The sequence below is a fragment of the Chroicocephalus ridibundus genome, chromosome 1 (genome assembly GCF_963924245.1).
Source record: "Chroicocephalus ridibundus chromosome 1, bChrRid1.1, whole genome shotgun sequence".
NCBI lineage: Eukaryota > Metazoa > Chordata > Aves > Charadriiformes > Laridae > Chroicocephalus > Chroicocephalus ridibundus.
This window is the reverse complement of record NC_086284.1, coordinates 154,561,597-154,581,892: the sequence shown is the minus strand read 5'-3', so window position 1 is coordinate 154,581,892 and position 20,296 is coordinate 154,561,597. Positions and strand designations below refer to the sequence as shown.

Genomic DNA, 20,296 nt, shown 5'->3' with positions numbered 1-20,296 from the left:
CTTTCTGCTCATACCAGCTGGGCTGACTGAGGTAGGAAAGAGTTAAGTGATGACCGAAGAGGCAAAGTCAGTCAGTAACTTAAGCTCTGTTGGCATAAAAGTGCTTTCTCCTAGATTTACAATGAGAAAGTTTCACTGTGCATGAAGCTATGAAGCTTATAATTTTAAAAATACATTAATTAAAATACTAATTATTTTCTCTTAAGACCATTGTGTTCCTTTGGATTTCAAAACATTTTTCATTCCTTTACAAAAACCCCTTGCATCTTTTGAAAGCTAAAATAAAATTTGGTAGCTAAGCTCAGCATCACAAATGATAACCTGAAGTGGATTTTCAGGTTTTAGCCTAGGAAAACATTTAGAGTTGGGATATTTTTGGTATAAACTTAGCAGCTTGTTTTTCTGTTGTGTGAGGCACAAACTAAAATATTGTGCAGAGTGCTCTTCATCTCAGGATCTGTAATCATCTTAGAAGTGATATAAATGATATACAAATTATATATGAGGCTGAAAACTCCTTATAAATTCCTTTCAAAAAGAAAAAAATCCTTAGAAATCCTTTACGTATGGAGAGAGTTTAGGGGATGATTGCTTCTGAGCCAGGTGCCTGAAGATAAGTGGATCAATCTGTGTTCACATACTTGATCTGTTCACTAGAACAAGGCCAGAAAGCCTGACATCCTCCAAGATTATGTCTGTAATGAATGGCCTGTGGTAATAACATCAAATGTCTGTATTTACTAGTTTTAATTAGACTTATAAAGTGGCCATGTAGTTCTCCTTGTAATTTAGTTTAATTCATAGCCTCTGTGTCCACCGTGGCAAGGCTGAATCCCGATTTCAACACAGTTGTATGCATGTGTTCCTCTTGCTGAGCCTACTCGGGGAGGCTCTCCGTAGACCTTAGGCAAAAGCATCTCTTCCTTTCTCGCTTTTTACGCATTCTACTTCAAAGATTTTGGACAGAGGCTTTATCAGAAATACTTTTGAGTACAATGTTGCTTTATATCCAGACAGGACAACAGAAACAGTTTTTGGTAGGATGTGTGGAATAATCACAAAATAAGATTTTTTTTTTAAAATAAAGAAAAATGCTGTAAGTGACAAGTTTTAAAGAAAAACTGCGTAGTGAGAATTTGAGTATTTACATCAGTAAGACCTTACTTCATAATATTGTGATTGTTAATGCAGCATTTAAAAATTGATAAAAGCCTTTTTGCCTTGAAGAACTTCTCAAACTGAATTAGTCAAAGACATTGATTAAATTATTGTATTTCTGAGTTTTAAAATAAACTGCTTTATATTTTTATTTCAGATAACTCAACAGCTCGAGAGCATTTGTTTACAGATCATAGGCCTCGTTATGCAGAAACGCGTTATAGGTATGTTTTAGAGATAGTTTTTAGAAAAACATTTACATGTTTTTACATTAAAAAACATTCTTAAATTAATTAGTGTAAACGACACTGTCTCCCTGACAGAAATTAATCTTTTTTTTGTGTGCTGCTTTGAAGAAAAAAAGACGTTAGTTTTCAGTTATGATTTGTTTTTCCTGATCTCCTCTTGTACATTAGTCAGGCTGTTTATTGTGTTTTGAAGGTCAGACTCAAAAGCTGAAGATGCAATTCTGATTATAGTTCTAGCTAGCTGTGTTAAAGGACAATGTCTGCAATTACATTAGTATTTTATGGACATGGTCTGCAATTAAATTACTGCTTTATCAGTAACCTGAACTAAAGAGCTACACAGTTTTGTGGTAAGACCTTTAAATGAAAACAAGGGTTGGGAAAATAAAAATATTTTGCAGTAAATTGTTTAGACACAACGTCTTTGATGTGCTGGTAATATATTTTTCTAGTGTGTATTTATAATGAAAAACTGTGCATATTGTTGTAACTATAGCCAACATAAGAGCATTCTAAAAGAGTTTTTTCCGATTTGTATTATTGTACCATGTATTGATTTTGTTACTAACTGCTGTCTCCTGGTTGTCGTATGACTTGGGCCTTGGTTTCAAATTTCAAGGTATTTGCAAGGTAAATTTATTTTTTTAAAGCACCCTACTTAAAGTTGTTTCTCCTTTCCAGAGTTTTACGAAGACATTCTCTCCTTGGCCTACAGCTTGACATGCCAGATGATTTCACCTCAAATGTGGCAGCTCTTAGGTGTTGTATATGAGTTTTTCCCGCAGGTTTGGTATGGGTGCTTTGCAGGTATGATCACTTCTATTCTGTTGATGTTTCCACTGTTTGGGAATTCATCAATAAAGCCCACCTCAATAAGGGTCGCTTGCATTTAGTGTCTTGGTTTAAAATGATCATGTATTTGAGTCATGCCCTGACCGTCTGTTTAGTGTGGGAGTGTAACAGGAGCATATTTAAGTAGGAGAAGCATGTTCAAATCTTGTCGGTGTGATCAGTTATTGTAGGAGGTCCTGAACTCAAAGAAAGCTGAAATATACCCAGTTAATGTGAAATTACAAATGAATTAATTAAAATGTAGTCCTATTCTATTTACTCTTCTGAGAATGCAACCTGCGTGATGCACTTTATGAAGAATTCTGCTAGAATAGACTTCTGCAGAGTTTGAATTTCCAACCATATCCAAGAATCTGAGCTAACAAATTCCATTATAGGACTACAGCCTCACTCATTAGCACTTGCATGGATTGGTTTGTAATTTTTTTCTCTTTTGCTCTCCCTCTTCTGCAGAAATGATGCCTCTCTTGCATAATTATGTGACCATTGACACGGATACTTTACTGTCTAACCCAAAGCATTTAGAAATCATTTATGCTATGTGTAAAGAGGTAAGGCTTATTACTGTTAACGCTTATCACTGTTACTTAACAATCACATTGGCGGAGTGACCTGAACATGCCAGGTGGTGGCCAGTCATTTCAGAAGGAAATGAAATTTGGTCTCGGCTCAGTTCTGAGTACGCATAGCACCCTCACAGTTTTTAAGTGACATGCTTTTTAAAAAATTACATGCGCAAATTTGTGTGGGAGAAAGTTGCTGTTCCTCTTGACTCTCTTCTATGAACAGGCTATCTTGGTAAGTAGAGGAATTAATGAAGCTTGATTTCCTTGGGCTGTGTATCTTGTGATTGGATTCTCTAGTTGTCAGCTAAGGTGCGAACTCATTTGAAGTTCTTCCTACATTTATAATGTTTCTCTTTTATGCTGATTCTCTGATGTATAATAAAGTATGAGATCACACTGCAGCCTTTCTCTGATTTTGGGCATTACAGAGTGGCATCTAGCTACCTGCTTATTTTTAGGAAAGTTAGAGAGATTGAATGTGTTTGAGAATTCTGATTCTTTGTCAGGTTTGATTGACACTGACCATAGGGTTGAAACATACTGAGAAGAAGCAGTCAGTTTCACATGTATGCACATATACATAGAGTGATTGCATACATCTTGTTTTTAATCAGCAACTAGTCTAGAGATAGGACTTCACTTTGCCGGGCCGTTAATCTGTCAGTGTCTATTAGAATTGAAGTCACAAAACAGAAACAGCATATGGAAAACATCAATGATTCTTATAAGTAACATTTCCTTTAAAAAAGGGAAAGCAACGACATATAAAGAATACTAACATTCATAAAGAACTGTAGCAATTTCTTCTAAATTTTAAATTCATCTTTAGCCTCTTATCCTGGTTTATGTCCTGTAGAGATGATTTTTTATGTGTTTTATTGCCTCACAAAATATAGCATGAATAGATATGTATATACCACATTTTTTGATGTATGCATCTACAGGAGCACTTGCTTTCAAAATTGTCAGTGGTTAATACTGATAAACTAAATTGTTGTTCTGGTTGTTAGGTGTTAACAGGAGATTTACGAGAAGATGCAGAGTGCCATGCAGCCAAACTCCTAGAAGTAATTGTTCTTCAATGCAAAGGACGGGGTATTGACCAGGTGATATATATTGAACAGGTTTTCTCTTTTACTGGCTTCCAACGATACGCATATGATTCCTGAGAGAAGCGGTTGGAATTAGAGAGTTTGAGGGAAATGTAAAAAGTAGAAATGGGGAGAAATACAGAAAGAAGTAAATGGGCACAGGAGAGTTTGTAAGGTTGGGTGTGTGTTGGATTTGTTTGTTTTGGTGTTTTTTTTGAGGTGAGAGATTAGTGGGCATGACCAGAAAATGAATATAGACTGAACGGTAAGGATATAGTATGATGTGCAGAATTGTCTTTTTTTTTTGGCTTTCTCCTAATAAGATTTCCCCTTTGGCGCAAAACGCACATTCTTAAGTGTTGCAGCTGAGAGGTTAAGTATACGTATCCAACTACTGAAATTGTTTCTCCAAGCAATATGAACTTGGTCCTTTTTAATATTTTAAATTATTACTCAGTGCATTTGGAAATGAAGAATTTCTAGCGTGGCTGGCTTGTGATTGCTGGGAAAAAAATAATCACAATTTTCCAAAGTTTCTTATAACACACTTTTCGATAGCAGTCCTTTTCCTATTAAGGGCTAAATTCCGGTCTCTCATGTTTTACATGACACTCCAGCCTAAATTACTTCTACATATCACGTTTGATGTTGCCACGGTGCAATCCATGGACTTCAGTGATAAATTTTTAGTTAATTTCACTGAAAGCAATATAACTTCACTAATGTAACGCTGAAGTAAATGAACATAAAAGGGTTCCGCGAAAGACTTTATTTTTAAAAGAAATCTGGAAGGGATTAAAGTGAATTGTATGTGTTTGCATTGAAGTGAGTATGTGGTGGAAGGATTAACTGAGCTGCACAACTCTGAATTGAAATGGTTGCACACTGAACTGAAACTCATAAACTAAAACATTCATAATGCTTCCCAAATTATTATAAAGCATAAACCGGCACATGGAAATATATGTAGTGTTTATTTTGTTGTGTAGGAATTTGTGCGCACTTGCTTTTATTTGAATAAACTCACTCATTTCAAACTCTTATAAGGAATTTAACATCACTTTAGTTTTATTAGGAAAAACTTCTTTTTCTTGCAGATTTAGGTAATTTCTTTTTTAATGCCTGTTAGTTTTGAAAATGTTGGATAACTTTATTCAAAGATGAGAATGTCTTTGAGTTCTTTTCTAAACATGTTATACACGCTAGAACAAATTCCACCAAATGGCCCTAAATATTCTCCTCCATACTGAGAATAACACTGGCAATTTTCAGTTCAGAGAATAGCTGTTTTGGGGAAGATTTATAAGAATGTAATCAGAGGCTTAAAAGGCTTTTATACTAGGAAGTGAATAGAATGCATTCCTAGGTTATACCTGGACTTCAGTTAACTCTGGAGATCAATTCTGATAAAAGTATTTTAAACTTTTGTGTAACCTGTCAACATGTATAATGTCTGGGGTTTTTTGTTTAGTGGTTGTTTTTTTTTTTTGTCTTCTCCTTTGTATGCCCAGTGTATTCCACTCTTTGTGGAGGCTGTTCTGGAGCGGTTAACTAGAGGAGTTAAAACAAGTGAGCTTCGTACCATGTGTCTTCAGGTTGCCATAGCTGCACTCTACTACAATCCTGACCTACTTCTGCACACCTTAGAGAACATGAGATTTCCACACAATCCTGCACCTGTCACTGCACAGTTCATAAACCAGTGGATGAATGACACGGACTGTTTTCTTGGGCAAGTATTGTGGTTTTTATTTTTTAAAAGTCCATGGTTTTGACTTCTGTTTGTATCTCTAGTCATGGTGATGTAAGAGTTCTCATTCCTTGGTTAGTCTAAATAACAGTAATCCACACCAGGTCTAATTGCTATGATGCCAGTAAAGCTGACCTGTGTCTGTGTAGCTTTTCTGTGTCCGTTGAGCTACTTGTTGAATTTTCTGTGTTGTGAGGATACAAGGGTAAAATACATAAAATTTTTCAGAATTCTTTTAAGTTCCTTAATTACAAACTATGTGCTTCTCCAAGAGATGGTCCAACATGCCTTGAGGCTAATGTTCAGAGCTGACCAGCAGCATTTCAGTGAGATGTTAACTTTTTTTTCTGAAACACGGTGTATACATATTTTTCTGTCCTATATTTTATAAAGTATTTTTAATTTATCCATTTAATGTGAAAAAACATTTTTCTGTCCAATGAATCCACATTCTGATTTTAATTCCTGTAAGTTGTTCAGGATCAACTTTGCATATTTATCATTATGCAACTGATGTACTGACTGTTTAGCATATTTCTAAACTTCCTTAAACTTCCTTAAACTTTATTCTGACCTCCCTTGAACACGTGTCTGCACTGCAGTAGTGTGCACTTGGGCAGGAGCTGAACATTTGTAAAATAAATGAAGGTGGACAAAGCCTGTCATCACATAGCTAAGCAGGCAGTTGATGCTGGGCAGATGTGAAGTCCAGTGCCTAACAGTTAGTGCTTGCCCCTCAGCTGAGATGTGGTGTCTGACTGTGGGATTCAAATCCACTTAAGAGCAAAGCAGACGGTCAGATGTAGTTAACAGCTACCTCTCACCTTCCTGCTATGAGTTAGATTTTGTCACTGGAGGCTGACATCTGACTGTAGGTGTACAGATAGGCTTAGAACATCTCTGTGCATAGCCTATGCCAACAGGCGAAGTGTTAGCGTCTTAAGAGTCATGCTGTGAATGAACAGAGGGCCAAGACAGGCAGCTTCTGACCCATAGATTGCATACCTTATTTTAGGTTGTTATTCTTTTCCTACGTGTTTTTTATTGGTCCAGTCTTGTCTTTCCAGTTCAAAACAAGTCTCTAAGGGCCTTCATTTAAGATGGTTTGTCCGCTCCCTAGTCATCCAAATAGCTTTTTTCCATACCAGTTCTTATTTGTGTTAATCTGTCTTGAACAGAATTATATGCCATCTTGGTACAGCTACGTTACTGCCTCAGCGTTCATCTTGAATTTAGAACCATGTGGTGCACCATAGCACTGCATTACCTTTTTCTTATCTGTAATAAAATACTGACTCCCAGTCAGTCAATGACCAACTGGCATATGCAGGTTTTGCTCTCAGCGTACTTTGCAGTATTTTTAAAACACGTACCAAATGCACACAGTAAAGATTGTTTTCCTCCCTCCTCTGTCCTAAGCACAATTCAGTGGGATGAGGATGAAAGTGCAGCAGTTTGTAGAATTGCAGCATAGACTACTTTATTTCATGTCTGCAAGTTAATTCTGTCTGGTTTACTAGAATGAAAAGCACTTGGAGGTACAAGAGAAATTGCCTGCTTTGGTGCATACAACTTTGTGCAGATTCCCTGTGTGTGTCTGTGTTTGAAGGTATTACCCTAGCAGTCTCTCCTTGAAGAAAAAAAAACTTGAAAGCACTAAATTAAACATATAAAAAGTGTGGGGGAAAAAAATCTCTTATTCTTTATGACAAAAATGGACAGTTCATATTAGCACAAGCATTCTGACTTGTTCTACCTGCTGTGTATGAAATATCTATAGTACGTTCTGTATCTTAACATAAATACATATCTTATCAATTAGAGAGGTTACTTGTGTCAGTGACAAAAAAGGCGTAATGGACCCAAATGTCCCCCTTTTCTTTTGGAGTGCCAGTGAATGAAAAAGGGCACCTTTAAGCCTACCTCTCCCACACCTTGTGGGAATATTGTTGTTCATTACTAAATTATTTTTATATCTACCAACTTTAGAAAAAAGCAAGAAGTTTTAGGATTTCCATGTACTGATTTTCTTTATGGCTGAAGCAAAGTTCTTGAGATTCAGTGCTTTGTGCTGTCATTTTTTCTTCTGCATATCAAATGATGAGCGCATACAGAGAGAGTGTGAAAGAAGATATTCCCTATAGGTGGTAAGCTTGCCATTCCTTTTTTAAAAGAAATAAAAAATGAAAGAGATTTATAGCTTTAAACAGTTCATCCTGGAGCATTCAGTGAGAAACTATTTAGGTCCGGAGGGGAAAAGTGCTGCAGATCTGACTAGGCTCCAACCTCAAGTACTCCTGTGAGGTACAGCTTAACTTTCAGTTCTTTTGTGCTGCTTTTCAAAAAGCATCAGCTACTGCAACTACTGTTCAACTAAATTCTTCTTCAGAGCTGAGACAAAAGTTGACAAAGCCTATGAAAATGAAACACGGAGATCATGATGCTGGATTGTGCTCAGACTCTGCACTTGAACGGCAACAGGAGGTTAAAATGTATCTCTTTGATCTGCTGCTACCAGCAGTGAAATAAATATCTGTAATACAGCTTAAATCCAAACCCCGCTTTTCCTTCAGCGCTGTCTCCTCAGTATGAGGCTTCCAGGTGTAGGGGTTTTGCTGTAGTACTGCTTGTCAGGCACTGTGATGTGATGCAAGGGAGTTCCTTTCCCTCAGGATAGTATTGCTTCTAGAAGACCATTTGTTTTAGTAAGGGTAGTAAAGGGTCATCATCTGAAAAGCAGCCAGATATTCAGAGGCCTAACTGAACAGGAAAAGACAGAAATGCAAACAAAATCTGGCTTTCTTGAAACCCTTTCTTGGGTCCACCTCTGCAGACTTCATCAGTGAAGGCAGGCGCAGGCACTCTAATTTGAACAGTCCTTTTTCTCACCAGCCATCGTTCACTGCTGCACTGGTTTACAGTTAGATTGCTTTCCATCAAGAGGCAGTTTTAGGCTTAAATTCAAATCAGTTGGAAGACTCACAGATCCTAGAGAAACCGGAGAAGATCGAAGTAGATCCACCTCCAGGTGTGAAGGACCAGGTGAATCTTACTGCCATTTCATTGTCAGCCATGCAGGAAATCTGTGACTTACTGGTAACAGTGACTCTTCAAGATGCTTTCTCCACGTAAATCTCACACCCCTCTGTCCTTCTTCTGTTCCTGTGAAGTCCTAGTATCCACAGAACGCGCTCTTCCAGGAGTGTGTGGGGTTGTGTGCGTCTGCATGCTCTCAGGCTGGAGTCAACCATGTTTGCCAAAAGAATGCAGTATTTCTTGAGCAGCACTTGTGAACAGATGAGATGGAATGCGTGGGAATAATACATCTTCAGGGGGAAAAGCAGTTATGGTAAGATAAGTAACTGCTCTTCCGTGTCATTAAAAACATGGAAACTATTTAAAACTGATTAGAAATTTGGAATGTTAAAAATTACCCAGGCAAGGAGAGCTCAGAACTCAGTGTAAGACTGTGCATAAATCCAGTATGTCATTGTGGATATTACATATTTGTGCATGTGTGCCCATAATGCCCATGTACCACATTATATGGTATTTATTTATTTCTAAATGTTTTCTACAATAACTTCAAATTGACTAAGAGCAAGAGACTGAAAAACCGTTTGTAGAAACATTTGTTCCTTATTGCTTTCCACCTTTTCCCTGACAGCCTGAAATTTGAGTGAGACTTCTGCATGACTTATGCATACTCTTATACTAAAATTTCTTCTGTGGAAACTAGGGTGAAAGGAAAATCTAACTTGCTTCAAAAAAAGACCCTGAGTGATTTATTATTTTTTTTTTTTAGAAGCTAGGGGGATTTATTTGGTAGGAGTTTAAATAGTTAGAAATTCTAGTTTTGTCAGAATTGTATATAAAATCCCAATCTTATATAGGAAAATGGGGTCAGTTCCAACTTTGCAACTGGAAGGAAATGGCTAATCATTTGCAGTTTGTCCAGGAACTGGACTGATGTAATAGAAAGCAACCTGATCCTCACATAAAGGAGCACAGCAACGCAGTAAAGAAAAGGCTTTGTGATTTCCCTTTGAAATCCTTTCAGCTCAGTTTAAAATACAGAAGATTCTTAGATCTTTTTGTCCTGTATTGGAAGGAAGTTTATTAGCAAGAAAAGGTCCTGCAGATTATGAAGACCACACACAGCTTGTTAAAAATAGACTTGCCTGGGAGTTATGCACTGCACTGCCATGTGTCGCATGTTTAGCACTCCAGGCTTGATACACCGTTGAGAGAGCAAGCAGAGTCTGTGATTGTTAGGGAGGACCATTCTGTGCCGCTGAGCAAATAAGCATGGATCTCCAAGGACAAAGCACGAAGGAGAGTTTTATCCAGGCTCCCTCACGCAGACGGAAGGGTGCTGAAATAATGATCCTTTTGAATGCAAAGGAATAGTCCTCAAACCATTATTTGCCATTACAAAAATATGCAAATGACATAGAACTATGTTTTTCTTGTTCAGTCCTGTGGGTACTTGATACATCTGGGGCGTAATAGAATGCTGAACTTCAGGCAAGGCGGATGCTTGTCCTGCTGTTTGTCTGCTGGCAGGTGGAAGAAACAAGTCTCCTTCTGGCTGAGGTTCATTAAAGATAGCTTGATGCCTGGATTTCTGCTGTCCTGCTGGGTCTTCTAATAACATGCATATTCTGAAGACGTGTTCATTCTTACAACGTCTCTGCTTAGAAGCTTGAAAATGGAGCATGACAAATATGCTGTATTTTTGGCCATTTGGGCTGCTTCCTAATGATGACTCCCTTTAAACAGCAATGCTTGATTCTTGCACTTTTGCTTGCTGTCCAGAAAGGTAGTTTAGTATGAAGCGAAGCCACTAATTACTAGAGATTTTTTTACTTTTCACTCTGTTGTGTTCTGCAATTGGCATTGTGTAACGGTAGCTTTTTCAAATGTATTATAAAAGGTAATGCCAAGTGTCTTTAACTACTCTGGTGGATGTACACTGAAATTGCTTCGTTATACATTTGGGACTTGAAGAAATTTCATGCCTTTCCAGTGTCAAGATGTGGGAGAGAAGTCTTGAGCATAGATTTCAGAGCTTTGGTCAAATTTGGATTAAGATGCTGGCAGGGAGAGGAGGTAGAGAAAGTTCTTTCCTTTCATACTTACAGTAAGGACAACTCTCCCAAAAAAGCTATGCTTCATTCATAGGTAGCATCATCTTTAGCTTGGATTTTGGTCTTCACAGTGTTGGCATGAGAGCAAATGGTGATGAGCTTGTTTTCAACATAGATAAACTGGCAGGAGTAAGGGGTTTAATTTTTTTTTTTTATTGTGAAAGCAGACCCTGTTCCCCTCGCTCAGTTTCTTTGATTGGTTTATATGTCCTCTTTTGTGCCCCATTCCTTCTGAAAATAAAGTATTGCAGGGAGCAATGATGGAAGGACACTCTTTGCCTACTTGCATTTTGGTGCATTTTTCAACACGTGTAATGGAGCAGCCAAACCCAACGTGACAGAGTGTGTTATTTGATATGCTAGGTGACTTTGTTTTTCTTGGAAGGTCTTCTGTGATCATAATGTTACGCGTGGTCATATATAACTTATTGTTGTTGTCAACTACTGAGAATGGAATCACTTCACTAAGCCCTAACAAGATGAACAACGTGGGAGGTGTAATGAAATCCCTCCAGATCCCCAGTCTTGTTTAAGCACATGTAAAGGTCAGAAAGCTCTAATATGTGGTCACTTGTATTACTTAAAGAATATCATAGTTCAGTAGCATGTTGTATGGCATGTTTGGTAATGAAATTGTAAGCACTTTTAAAATTGTATTTCTGCAGCAATTTTTGAAGTGGTGGATTGAGCTGCTGGCTGTTCCCCTGTAAGCTTTATTACAGTCTGTGGTACGCATCTCATTGGTTTCTTCTCTCTCCTTTTTTTATCCTCTTCATTTCAAAGTAAAACTGATTCAGTAATGGAAGTATCTACTGAGAGTCTGGAGGATGGCCATTTTCTTCCGACTCTGGGGGTTTGCTTGGTTTCTGTAGGTCTTACTGAAACTTTTTGCTGGAACTGCTTGTCCTGCAGAAGGCTTGCACAGAAGCTGTCAGCATCAGGTTGAATAGTTCAAACAAAACAAGCTCCTCTCAAGCCCTTAATAGAAAAATACCGTAATGTTAGAGAAGAGTTGAAAACTACTGGTGTTTCCAGTAAAGGAGAACCAAAGAGTAACTGCAGAGGCAGTTAGAGAATTTTTCCCTGTCTTGTTTGCAAATAACTTCTGTTTCTGGAAGTGAAAATCAATTCTTATTTTTAAGAGCATAGGCTCCTAGCTAGTTTCCTGGCCATGGTCACATAAAAATCTTTCTGCTACTAATTTCATTATTTTCTTTCCCTTGAATTATGTATAGTTTGTTTGTTTTACTGGAGATCTACTCATTTGCAAGTTCCCTGTTTGAGTGTACTGCCAGTTATTCTTGATACAGCGAAATTATTTCTCTGCTTTCACTGGAGTTAGCACTGTGTCTCAAGTTAGTGTCGGAAATTGGGTGTATAATAAACATGTTTAAATACAGCTTGCCTTGTGGCACTCCATAAATGCACCCTGCAATTCACTGCATTCCTGCTTATCATTACTCTTCACTAATAGTCTTTTTGCTAATTTCAATTCCTGCAACAGTACTGCTGTCGAAGCCAAGGCAAATTAATTTTCCATCCTATTTAATGATGATAATCTGTATCAAATGCTTTATTGAAGACAAGATATTCTACATAATTATTAAACAGTATTTATTTAGCATTACAAACTTTGCATTTGGTAATCAGAAACAGTTGTTCCAGGAATTTGACCTGTGCTTGAAAGGTATTTAATTGTTATTGGACAAGCCCTTTCCAGTGGGGGACTTGCATTCAAAGCAAAGTAAATAATATGTTTAGGAGCTTTGAACATAGTCTCTGTGACATTGTCTTCTGCCACGTCAAGTGCCAGGACACTACATATCCTTGCAGTGAAAATCTGTTTTTTGTCTAACAAGTGTATGTTGTTTCAGACGCCATGACAGAAAGATGTGTATAATAGGACTGAGCATCCTAATGGAATTGCAGAACCGACCGCCTACAGTGGATGCTGTGGCTGCCCAGATTGTCCCTTCAATCCTCCTCCTCTTCCTGGGCTTAAAACAAGTTCGCACCTCACGAGAACTCACAGAACCTGAGGATCATGCTAAACGTGAAAAACACGTTGCAGAAGATAATGGTAAAGTGTCTCCCCTTTTCACATTGTGGTTTTTGTCTGGGTTTAATTTAAAGGAAAGAAATTGCGGTTCATTCTTAAAACTCATTAATCTGCTGGAAATAACTCAGTTTACTGGGTGCTTGAAAGATCATCTTAGGAATTGATATTTCTTCCCAAAATATAATCAAAACATTTCAATGCATAACAGCTAACGCTTCGTGAAAGGGCAGTATTGGTTTAAGAGTAACAATAAAACTTGCAAGTCCAATCTTGTGGGTTGGAACGTGCTTTGTCTTCTCACATAGGCAGCAGGAGGTTGCCAGGACTGCACTGGTTGTATTCTTGATTCCTGGAAAGAAGCTGTTCCTAGTACTCAACTGTTTGAAAGACTTGTTTTCTTGAACTTTGAAGGAAATCCTAGCAAGTCGTCTTTGCCCAAATGGAAAGTGATTTGCAAAGTGGAGTTTGAGACAGCTGAGGTTCCTGGAGTAGACAGACCTCTTACTGCTGTGTCTGCCAGAAGAGAAAAAACATCAAAGAATACCTTGTGGAGGGAATTGTGGGGAGTGAATTTTACACAGCAGTGCAGGCAGTTAAGTGTGGCTGTATTTGACTTGGAACAGGAGATAGATAGTTTGAGGTCTGAAAATTAGATTGGATGTAAGCAGATTATGTAATCCACTCAAATTTCACACGTGATTTTCTGTAATGGAATTACAGAATTCTTCTCAATGCATAGGATTACAGTATGGAAACAGCACGGTAGTTTTTAAATCTCTTTCATTTGATTCAGTCCCTGCTTGTTGCAGATATAGCCATGTTTATTCTTTCTAAAATGTTAACACAGAAAGAGCTGAAGGTTTGAAATTGGAGGGGGATTTTTTTTATCTTGATTGTAAGTTGGAAATACTTTTCCTTCAGTAAAAAATAGCAGTGTTTATAATTGCATGTTGGAGTTACATTTAATTCAAGATGTAATAGTTGTTTCATAAGTGGAATAGAAAGTAAAGCTAAGTGAATGGTGCTATTTTAAGTTTACTCAAATAAAGGAGCGCTATGAAGAACGGCAGGCAGACATGTGGTCTGCATCTGCTTTTCTCTTTGTTTTGTGTCAATTTCGGAAGTCTATGCAAGTCTCTATTTGTTCATAATCTAAAAAGCACAGCGATGGAGCACTTTGTCAAAGACACATTTCCTAAACATTTTTGGATCTTATAATTGCACAACGACTGCATAAATGAGGGAAGAAAAAAGGCAGCAGTTTCACGTTCCCCAGGTGTGCTTAGAAACAAAAGTTTAACTGATCTTGAATGTAGGAAACATTTTAGCAGCCTCATTTTTCCAATTCTAAGATTTTGGTGGAAGGGTGTTAACAGAGAGTCCCCTTTCCAGCCAGAACGTAGATTTATTAATTGTTCTTCATTCATAAGTCATTGTTTTCTTATACTTTTTAAACCTTGTTTTACAAAACACATCAATGCTTTTCCAGAAGAGATACTGAGTGATGAGGAGGAGACAAATGAATTGAGCCTGGCAGTCCAAGAGAAACATAATGGAGGAGGAGGTGATGGTGGTGGTGGTGGTGAGGAAGAGGAGGAGGATGATGATGATGATGACTGGGATGAAGAAGCACTGGAAGAGACTGCCCTTGAAGGGTTCAGCACACCTATTGACCTTGAAAATGGTGTTGATGAATACCAGTTTTTTACACAAGCACTTTTAGGTATGTATTTGCTTCTTGGCAGAATGATATGATGAAATCGTTTGGAGATGTTTATGGTCCTCACCGGGAAAAGCCCTTTTCTTTGTTACAAGTAATAATTTAGATTATTGAAACTGAAGATGTGATCTTTCTGTCTAAAGTTAATCCTAAGATTTTTTGGCTTACAAGTACTAAACGGTAGCAAATACAGCCAGAGATTAATTTTCTTCATGTTCTCTTTCAGAACTTCTAAATCACAACCTAAATTAGTGGGACTCAGTCACTAGAGGGACTCCTATATATAGAAATATTTGTCACTTCCTAGATGTTAAAATCATGATGGAGAAATTATTTTCTCCCTTTCCCATTTGACTAATCCTGTTGCTTTTAGTTTTGATATGCGTTTTAAATGAGAAGATTCACTTGATCATTGTCCATGAATAATGGCCACATGGTCAACTTTCTGTTTCAGAAAGCAGAGGATGTAATTAAGTTCCCCGAGATGAATTGCCTCTATTACAGTGGGGGTTCTGTGCTAAGAAGACTAACAGGAATACTGAACCTGTTTTGCAGTGCAAATTCTGTTTTAAAACCAACCAGGGATTCCATGTGTTTCATTTTGTTCTACTGAAATTAAGTTGCAAGGTAACCTGATAACCACTTTTCATCCACTCCTGTTCTGACAGCGGTGCAGAGCCGAGATGCAGCCTGGTACCATTCGCTGACAGCACTGTTGAGCGAGGATCAGAAGAAACAGCTGCAGGAAATTCATACATTAGCAGAACACCGGCGCAATGCTGCAGGTGAGTCACTTCTCTGGGGCCATTTTATCTGTTGCAGGGATCTTGGAACTGCATGTGATTTGTAACAGCAGAGAGAATAAATCTTTGTGCTAATTAACGTTTCCTGAGAAGCATGAGTAAGATATTGCACTTATATTATCCCTTGCCTGGAATTGTGTGTTATTCAGAGAGATTACTGTTGCTTCTAATTAATTGCCTTCTCATTGACATGTGCTGCTGTTTGAACAGGGTGCGAACTAGTTTTGCACAATCTGACATTTGGAATGAAGAGCAAATTAAGGTACTATCTAGCTGTCAGCCAGGCATTTGATGAAGATTACTATAGATTATTGTGTGTTTAATAGTTTTGTAACTTTTTAACTGCTAACGTTGCTTTCACAGTCAGTGTGAGGTTTTAGATGTTTAGAAAGCTTGCATCATGGAAAATAAGTTCAAATTTATTCAAAAAGCACGCAGGATAGTGTAACAGACAGATTCTGCAGAGGATTAATTTCTCAGCTCTGTTGTAGAGGTGTGTGTGTTTATGCATTTAGAGAAAATCTGGGTGTAATTTATTACTGTCACTGCATTTAAGGAATGAAATTTTGACTCAAATAAGAATTTTCTCCACAACGTTGCATTCTTAGCTGAGCTGTAGTGTCTCTGGCAAAAGCGTTCTCTATAGACTTTTTCATATGCTTTTCCCCTCTGAATTCTAGGGACTTAAGACAATAGTCCAAGAAAGTGGCTACACATTTGACAACAAAGGACTGATCACAGCCTTTAATTTTGCTGGAAGTACTCCTGGTGGCAACTGAAGGATCAGCTACAAAGGTCATTGGGAAGGGTCTCATCATTACATTTTCTTGACATCATCATGACTTCTGAGAGACAGGGGAGAGTAATTTAATGCTGCTGAAGGTTTTCTGAAAAATAGCAGTGTGCTTCTCCCACCAGAATGCTCTTTCTAACCAGCTACTGTAATGTACAAATTCTTGTGATGTTTTTATAATTTGATGGACTGAAAGGAAACATTTGTCCTCGAGGAACCTGAATGACTGGGAGGGGCCAGGCTGCATCTGATTGAGTTGCACTTCTCAGGTTTTTGCTGTGCAGAATTGATAGATTCATATGGATAACAGTGCCTTCTGTTGTACATGGATTGCCTGAACAAGTGGATTTTGGAGTGCATTATAATTTTTTAAGTGTAAGGACATTTCTTGATACACTGTAAGCCTTGGTTCCGTGTTTTCCTGTCACCTGCTTTTTACTACTTGGTTTAATTGTTTGTTGGTTGCATACACATTGCAGGATTCTAAATATCTCATCTTCCCTATTTGGTACAGACCAAGTGTGTAGAGGGAGGTGTCTGATGGAGTTGCAAAGCATACACTGGTTACATCAAAGAGTCTTAATAAAATTGCAGATTTTCCCTTGATGCACTTAGTCTTAAACTATTTCTCTCAGCTATGAAATCAACTCACTTGAGTTACAATGGAACGCGTGGCAGGTGGTTACCCTAAATCTACACTGATATTACCTCCTGCCTGGACAAGTAGTGTGGCCCTTGCATGTAGATGTTCTACATGACAACTTTTTATTTCCAGTATTTTTGATGAATATTGGATTTTACTTGGGATTTTTTAAACCTCTTTTCTGGTTTTATTCATTCATTACCATTCCAGTGGTAGTACTGAATAATGTGGTACAAAATATTTACAATATTTTATCTTGATAGAAGAAAAACAGCTCCAAACTTATTTCTTCTTACTCTTACACCTCTGATCAAATTTCTGGTCTGCATTCCATTTGGCTGTTCTTGTCCCATGCTGAAATTTCATTATCTGCCAGATTTTTTCTAAATTTCAAAGCGTGGTTTCTCATAAGTTGAAACACATATAACAAAGCATTGGTGTATATGTTCATTTAGTGAGAAACTGATAGCAGTACTAATTTGAATAGGCGCCCCTACTTTAGATCTATTGGAATCGCAGTGGTGTAGCCAAAATAAGCAGGGGTGCTTTAGAATGTGAAGTTTGGATTGGAGATAAAATGTTTAGATCAGATTTTGTATCTATGTGTTAATTTCTTTATGACTTAAAAATATTTACCAATCAATTTTAAGCACACATGTATTTTTTCAGATCAGTGCCCCAGCTGAGAAGTCAAAGCCCTTCCCATACCCCATCAAATTTTCAACAACTATAGCAAATTACAGATTGCTGGCTCTGAACTGTGATAACACTTTAATTTTTTTTTATATGTCAGAGTAATTATAATTCAGTTAGATAAGTCTGAGGTGCTTTACGCCTTGACTTCTGGAAAAGGCCAAAGTGTCTCTGCCCATTCCTTGCCCCATCCCCTCGAATTTTCTCAGCCTGGCAGATGTGGGCAGAAGATTCCCCACTGCTTTTCTTTTTCCTGCACCTTTGTGTCACATTCTCTCTGGTGCTGTTCCCTATTGCTGCTTCTTTTTATTTTTTTTCCACGCATAGCAGCTGCAGTGTAAAGTTGGCCTGGTTTGTGTAGATTTTTTGCTGCTGCTACTCACTTAATAGCAACAGTGAAAATTTCTCACTTCTAGATCTGTTGCACATACGGAAAACTGTGAGAGTTCCAGGGTCTGTATTTCCGAAACGGAACAATATATTAAGCTGCACTGGACAGGCTTTTTAAGCTTAAGCAGCAGAGCACTGGGACGTCCTTTATTTTGAATGTCAGGCCATGAAAATTATAGGTCACTTTTGCTAATTTAGGCCTGGGGGTGTATTGACTGAGATAGTAGGAAGACATTACTTCCAGCTTTTTGATGAGTTTCTCAGAAACCATAGAAGCTTTTGAAATTAAATTTAAGAAATGTTTTTTTGGAAGTTAACGATGACAACTTCTCTCTTACCTGACAATTAAAGTTAAGTATTAGGCAGGTAAACTGTTTAAGCCTTTTATTATTTTATTTTAAAAATTGATATTATCCAGTTGAGTTTCTTTCAAAGTCTATTTGCCTTCTCTACGCTGGCATGCAGAGTAGAAGAGGGATTTATTTTCCTTGTGCTAATGAGGTTGCTTGCACAGTCACAAACTAATATTTAGGAGTTAACGCGTTCAAGGAAAAATCTGCATTTACATAGCATCATCTTTGTGTGACTCAGCTGAACTATGGCTGCTCCCTAGTTCTGCTTCTTGTACTTCTTGTATAATTTTCAAATCAACTGCCAAGAAAATTTCATCCAGATGTTTCTTACAAGGGGTTTAATCAGCAGCGTGGAGTCGGGAATCTTTGTTGTCTGTTTTGCAGTGGGGGTCAGAGATGTCTGAAGGGATGGCATGTAAAAAGGTTAAATGCCCTTACCTTCCCAGGAGATTCATGAGCAAATGTTTCTACTGGCAAAAGCAAATGTTAATTATTTTATTCCTTTTTTTGAAAAGGGATTTCATCCAAAAAGATGTATTGGGCTCTAGCCTCCACTTTAACATATGGTTCTCTTTTAACATGATAAATATCCATTTGTACATGATCATAAATAGGTAATGGATTTTAGGGATTTCTTTCTGAGCTGTGTCCAGCTTTGTACTGCATTAAAGGGAGAGTAACACAAATGTGCATTACTGTCTCACTTTGAAGCCAAGGTAATCATGGAATATCAGATACCAGCATTGGCCAACCAAGCATGATGTATTTGCTGTTGGAATTACAGAGAATCATGAATGTATCGTAAAATAAAACAGAGGCTGATAACCGGTGACCTGTGTTGCCCCATGCCCATGTTCCCAAAGTGTGAAGGTGACTCATGTGGGCACCAGAGGGGCTTTACATAGGAAATTAGCATTGTATAGGTTATAATCATAGCAAATGTTAACTTACATGGTAAGCTGCTGTTTCAGATACAATTAACTGATCTTGGGTATTGAATTGCATATGCTGTTTTGTCACTCTTAAAAGGAAAATAAGAATCACCACTTGTTTTGGCTGCTTCTTTTTGCTCTCTCTCTTTCAAAGTTGAAGTACTTGGTTTGCTTTCATAACAAAGCAAAATCTTTAATCAAAATGGCCAGCTTCAGAAAGAGTGCAGAATATCAAGCTAAAGAAAAAGTTAAAAGAAAACCAAAAAGCCCAGCAGATCTCCCAGAAAACCTACGTGTGCACAGTCTGATTGAAACAAATGTGCATTGGGAGTGTAAGTCGAAATATGTAAAGAATGTTACACAAAATGATACTGTGAGATTCTTCGCTTAAAGGGGAAAGGTTGCCTGCGGTGTGTCAGGGAGACATGAAATGAACTGCTTCAGGACATGCCCTTGCCTATGAAGTCCAGGCAGTTTGTGACTCTGGATTCCATCGTACATTGTAGAAGAGAGAAGGTAGGACAGTAGAGGATTTTAATTTATTACTTTTGTTTTTTAATATAAAGCAAGAGTCTGTCTTGAGACTTTTGTGAGCCAAAGGAATTGTAGACAACGTGAATGATTAACCGTCTTTTGTTTCCAGAATAATTCCAAAAGCCTTTTTTCTTCCCTCCTTTCCTTCCCTTTGCCAACCACTATGTTACCAGATATTTCAGGGGATATTCAAAGTATCTGAAAAGGTAAAGCTTAAACAATTTTTTTTAAAATCCTGTTGTTCTTGAAGCAATGCAATCTATCCATTGCATTTGTATCTGTAGAACAGTTTCTTGTTTGATGTATGCAGATGATACAGAACTACAAAAGCCCCTCACTTGTGTCTGAGGTTTGAGAGGAGTCTTTCTGTAATTTACCTCTTAATATGGGTACTTTGAAATCCCTACACCTTGTACTGAAATTTCCTCAAAGGACAGACAAAAATACACTATGTAATGGAGTTCCCAGTCCCAGTTCTGAGATATGCCCTTGCCAATCTTTTGATAATGTTTGACAGTCTGGTGGTCAGTTCCTCAAGGATCTCTGCCTTTGGCTGAGGAG

General features: G+C 37.8%; 1 protein-coding gene across 3 annotated transcripts in view; it reads left to right on the top strand.

The window, feature by feature from the left end:
- Window positions 1-19,328, top strand: part of IPO8 (importin 8) — a 48,842-nt gene extending 29,514 nt beyond the window's left edge. For 2 of the 3 annotated variants that reach the window (XM_063319136.1, XM_063319145.1), the window contains 9 exons: window positions 1,316-1,382; window positions 2,088-2,213; window positions 2,712-2,809; window positions 3,835-3,930; window positions 5,427-5,647; window positions 12,690-12,895; window positions 14,364-14,597; window positions 15,263-15,379; window positions 16,078-19,328. In XM_063319136.1, coding sequence (XP_063175206.1) covers window positions 1,316-1,382; window positions 2,088-2,213; window positions 2,712-2,809; window positions 3,835-3,930; window positions 5,427-5,647; window positions 12,690-12,895; window positions 14,364-14,597; window positions 15,263-15,379; window positions 16,078-16,085 — 1,173 coding nt within the window. In that variant the 3' untranslated portion in view covers window positions 16,086-19,328. Of the gene's footprint in view, window positions 1-1,315; window positions 1,383-2,087; window positions 2,214-2,711; window positions 2,810-3,834; window positions 3,931-5,426; window positions 5,648-12,689; window positions 12,896-14,363; window positions 14,598-15,262; window positions 15,380-15,888; window positions 15,891-16,077 lie in introns of all 3 variants that reach the window. The other variant, XM_063319154.1, reaches the window with a different exon arrangement.
- Window positions 19,329-20,296: the final 968 nt, after the last annotated feature.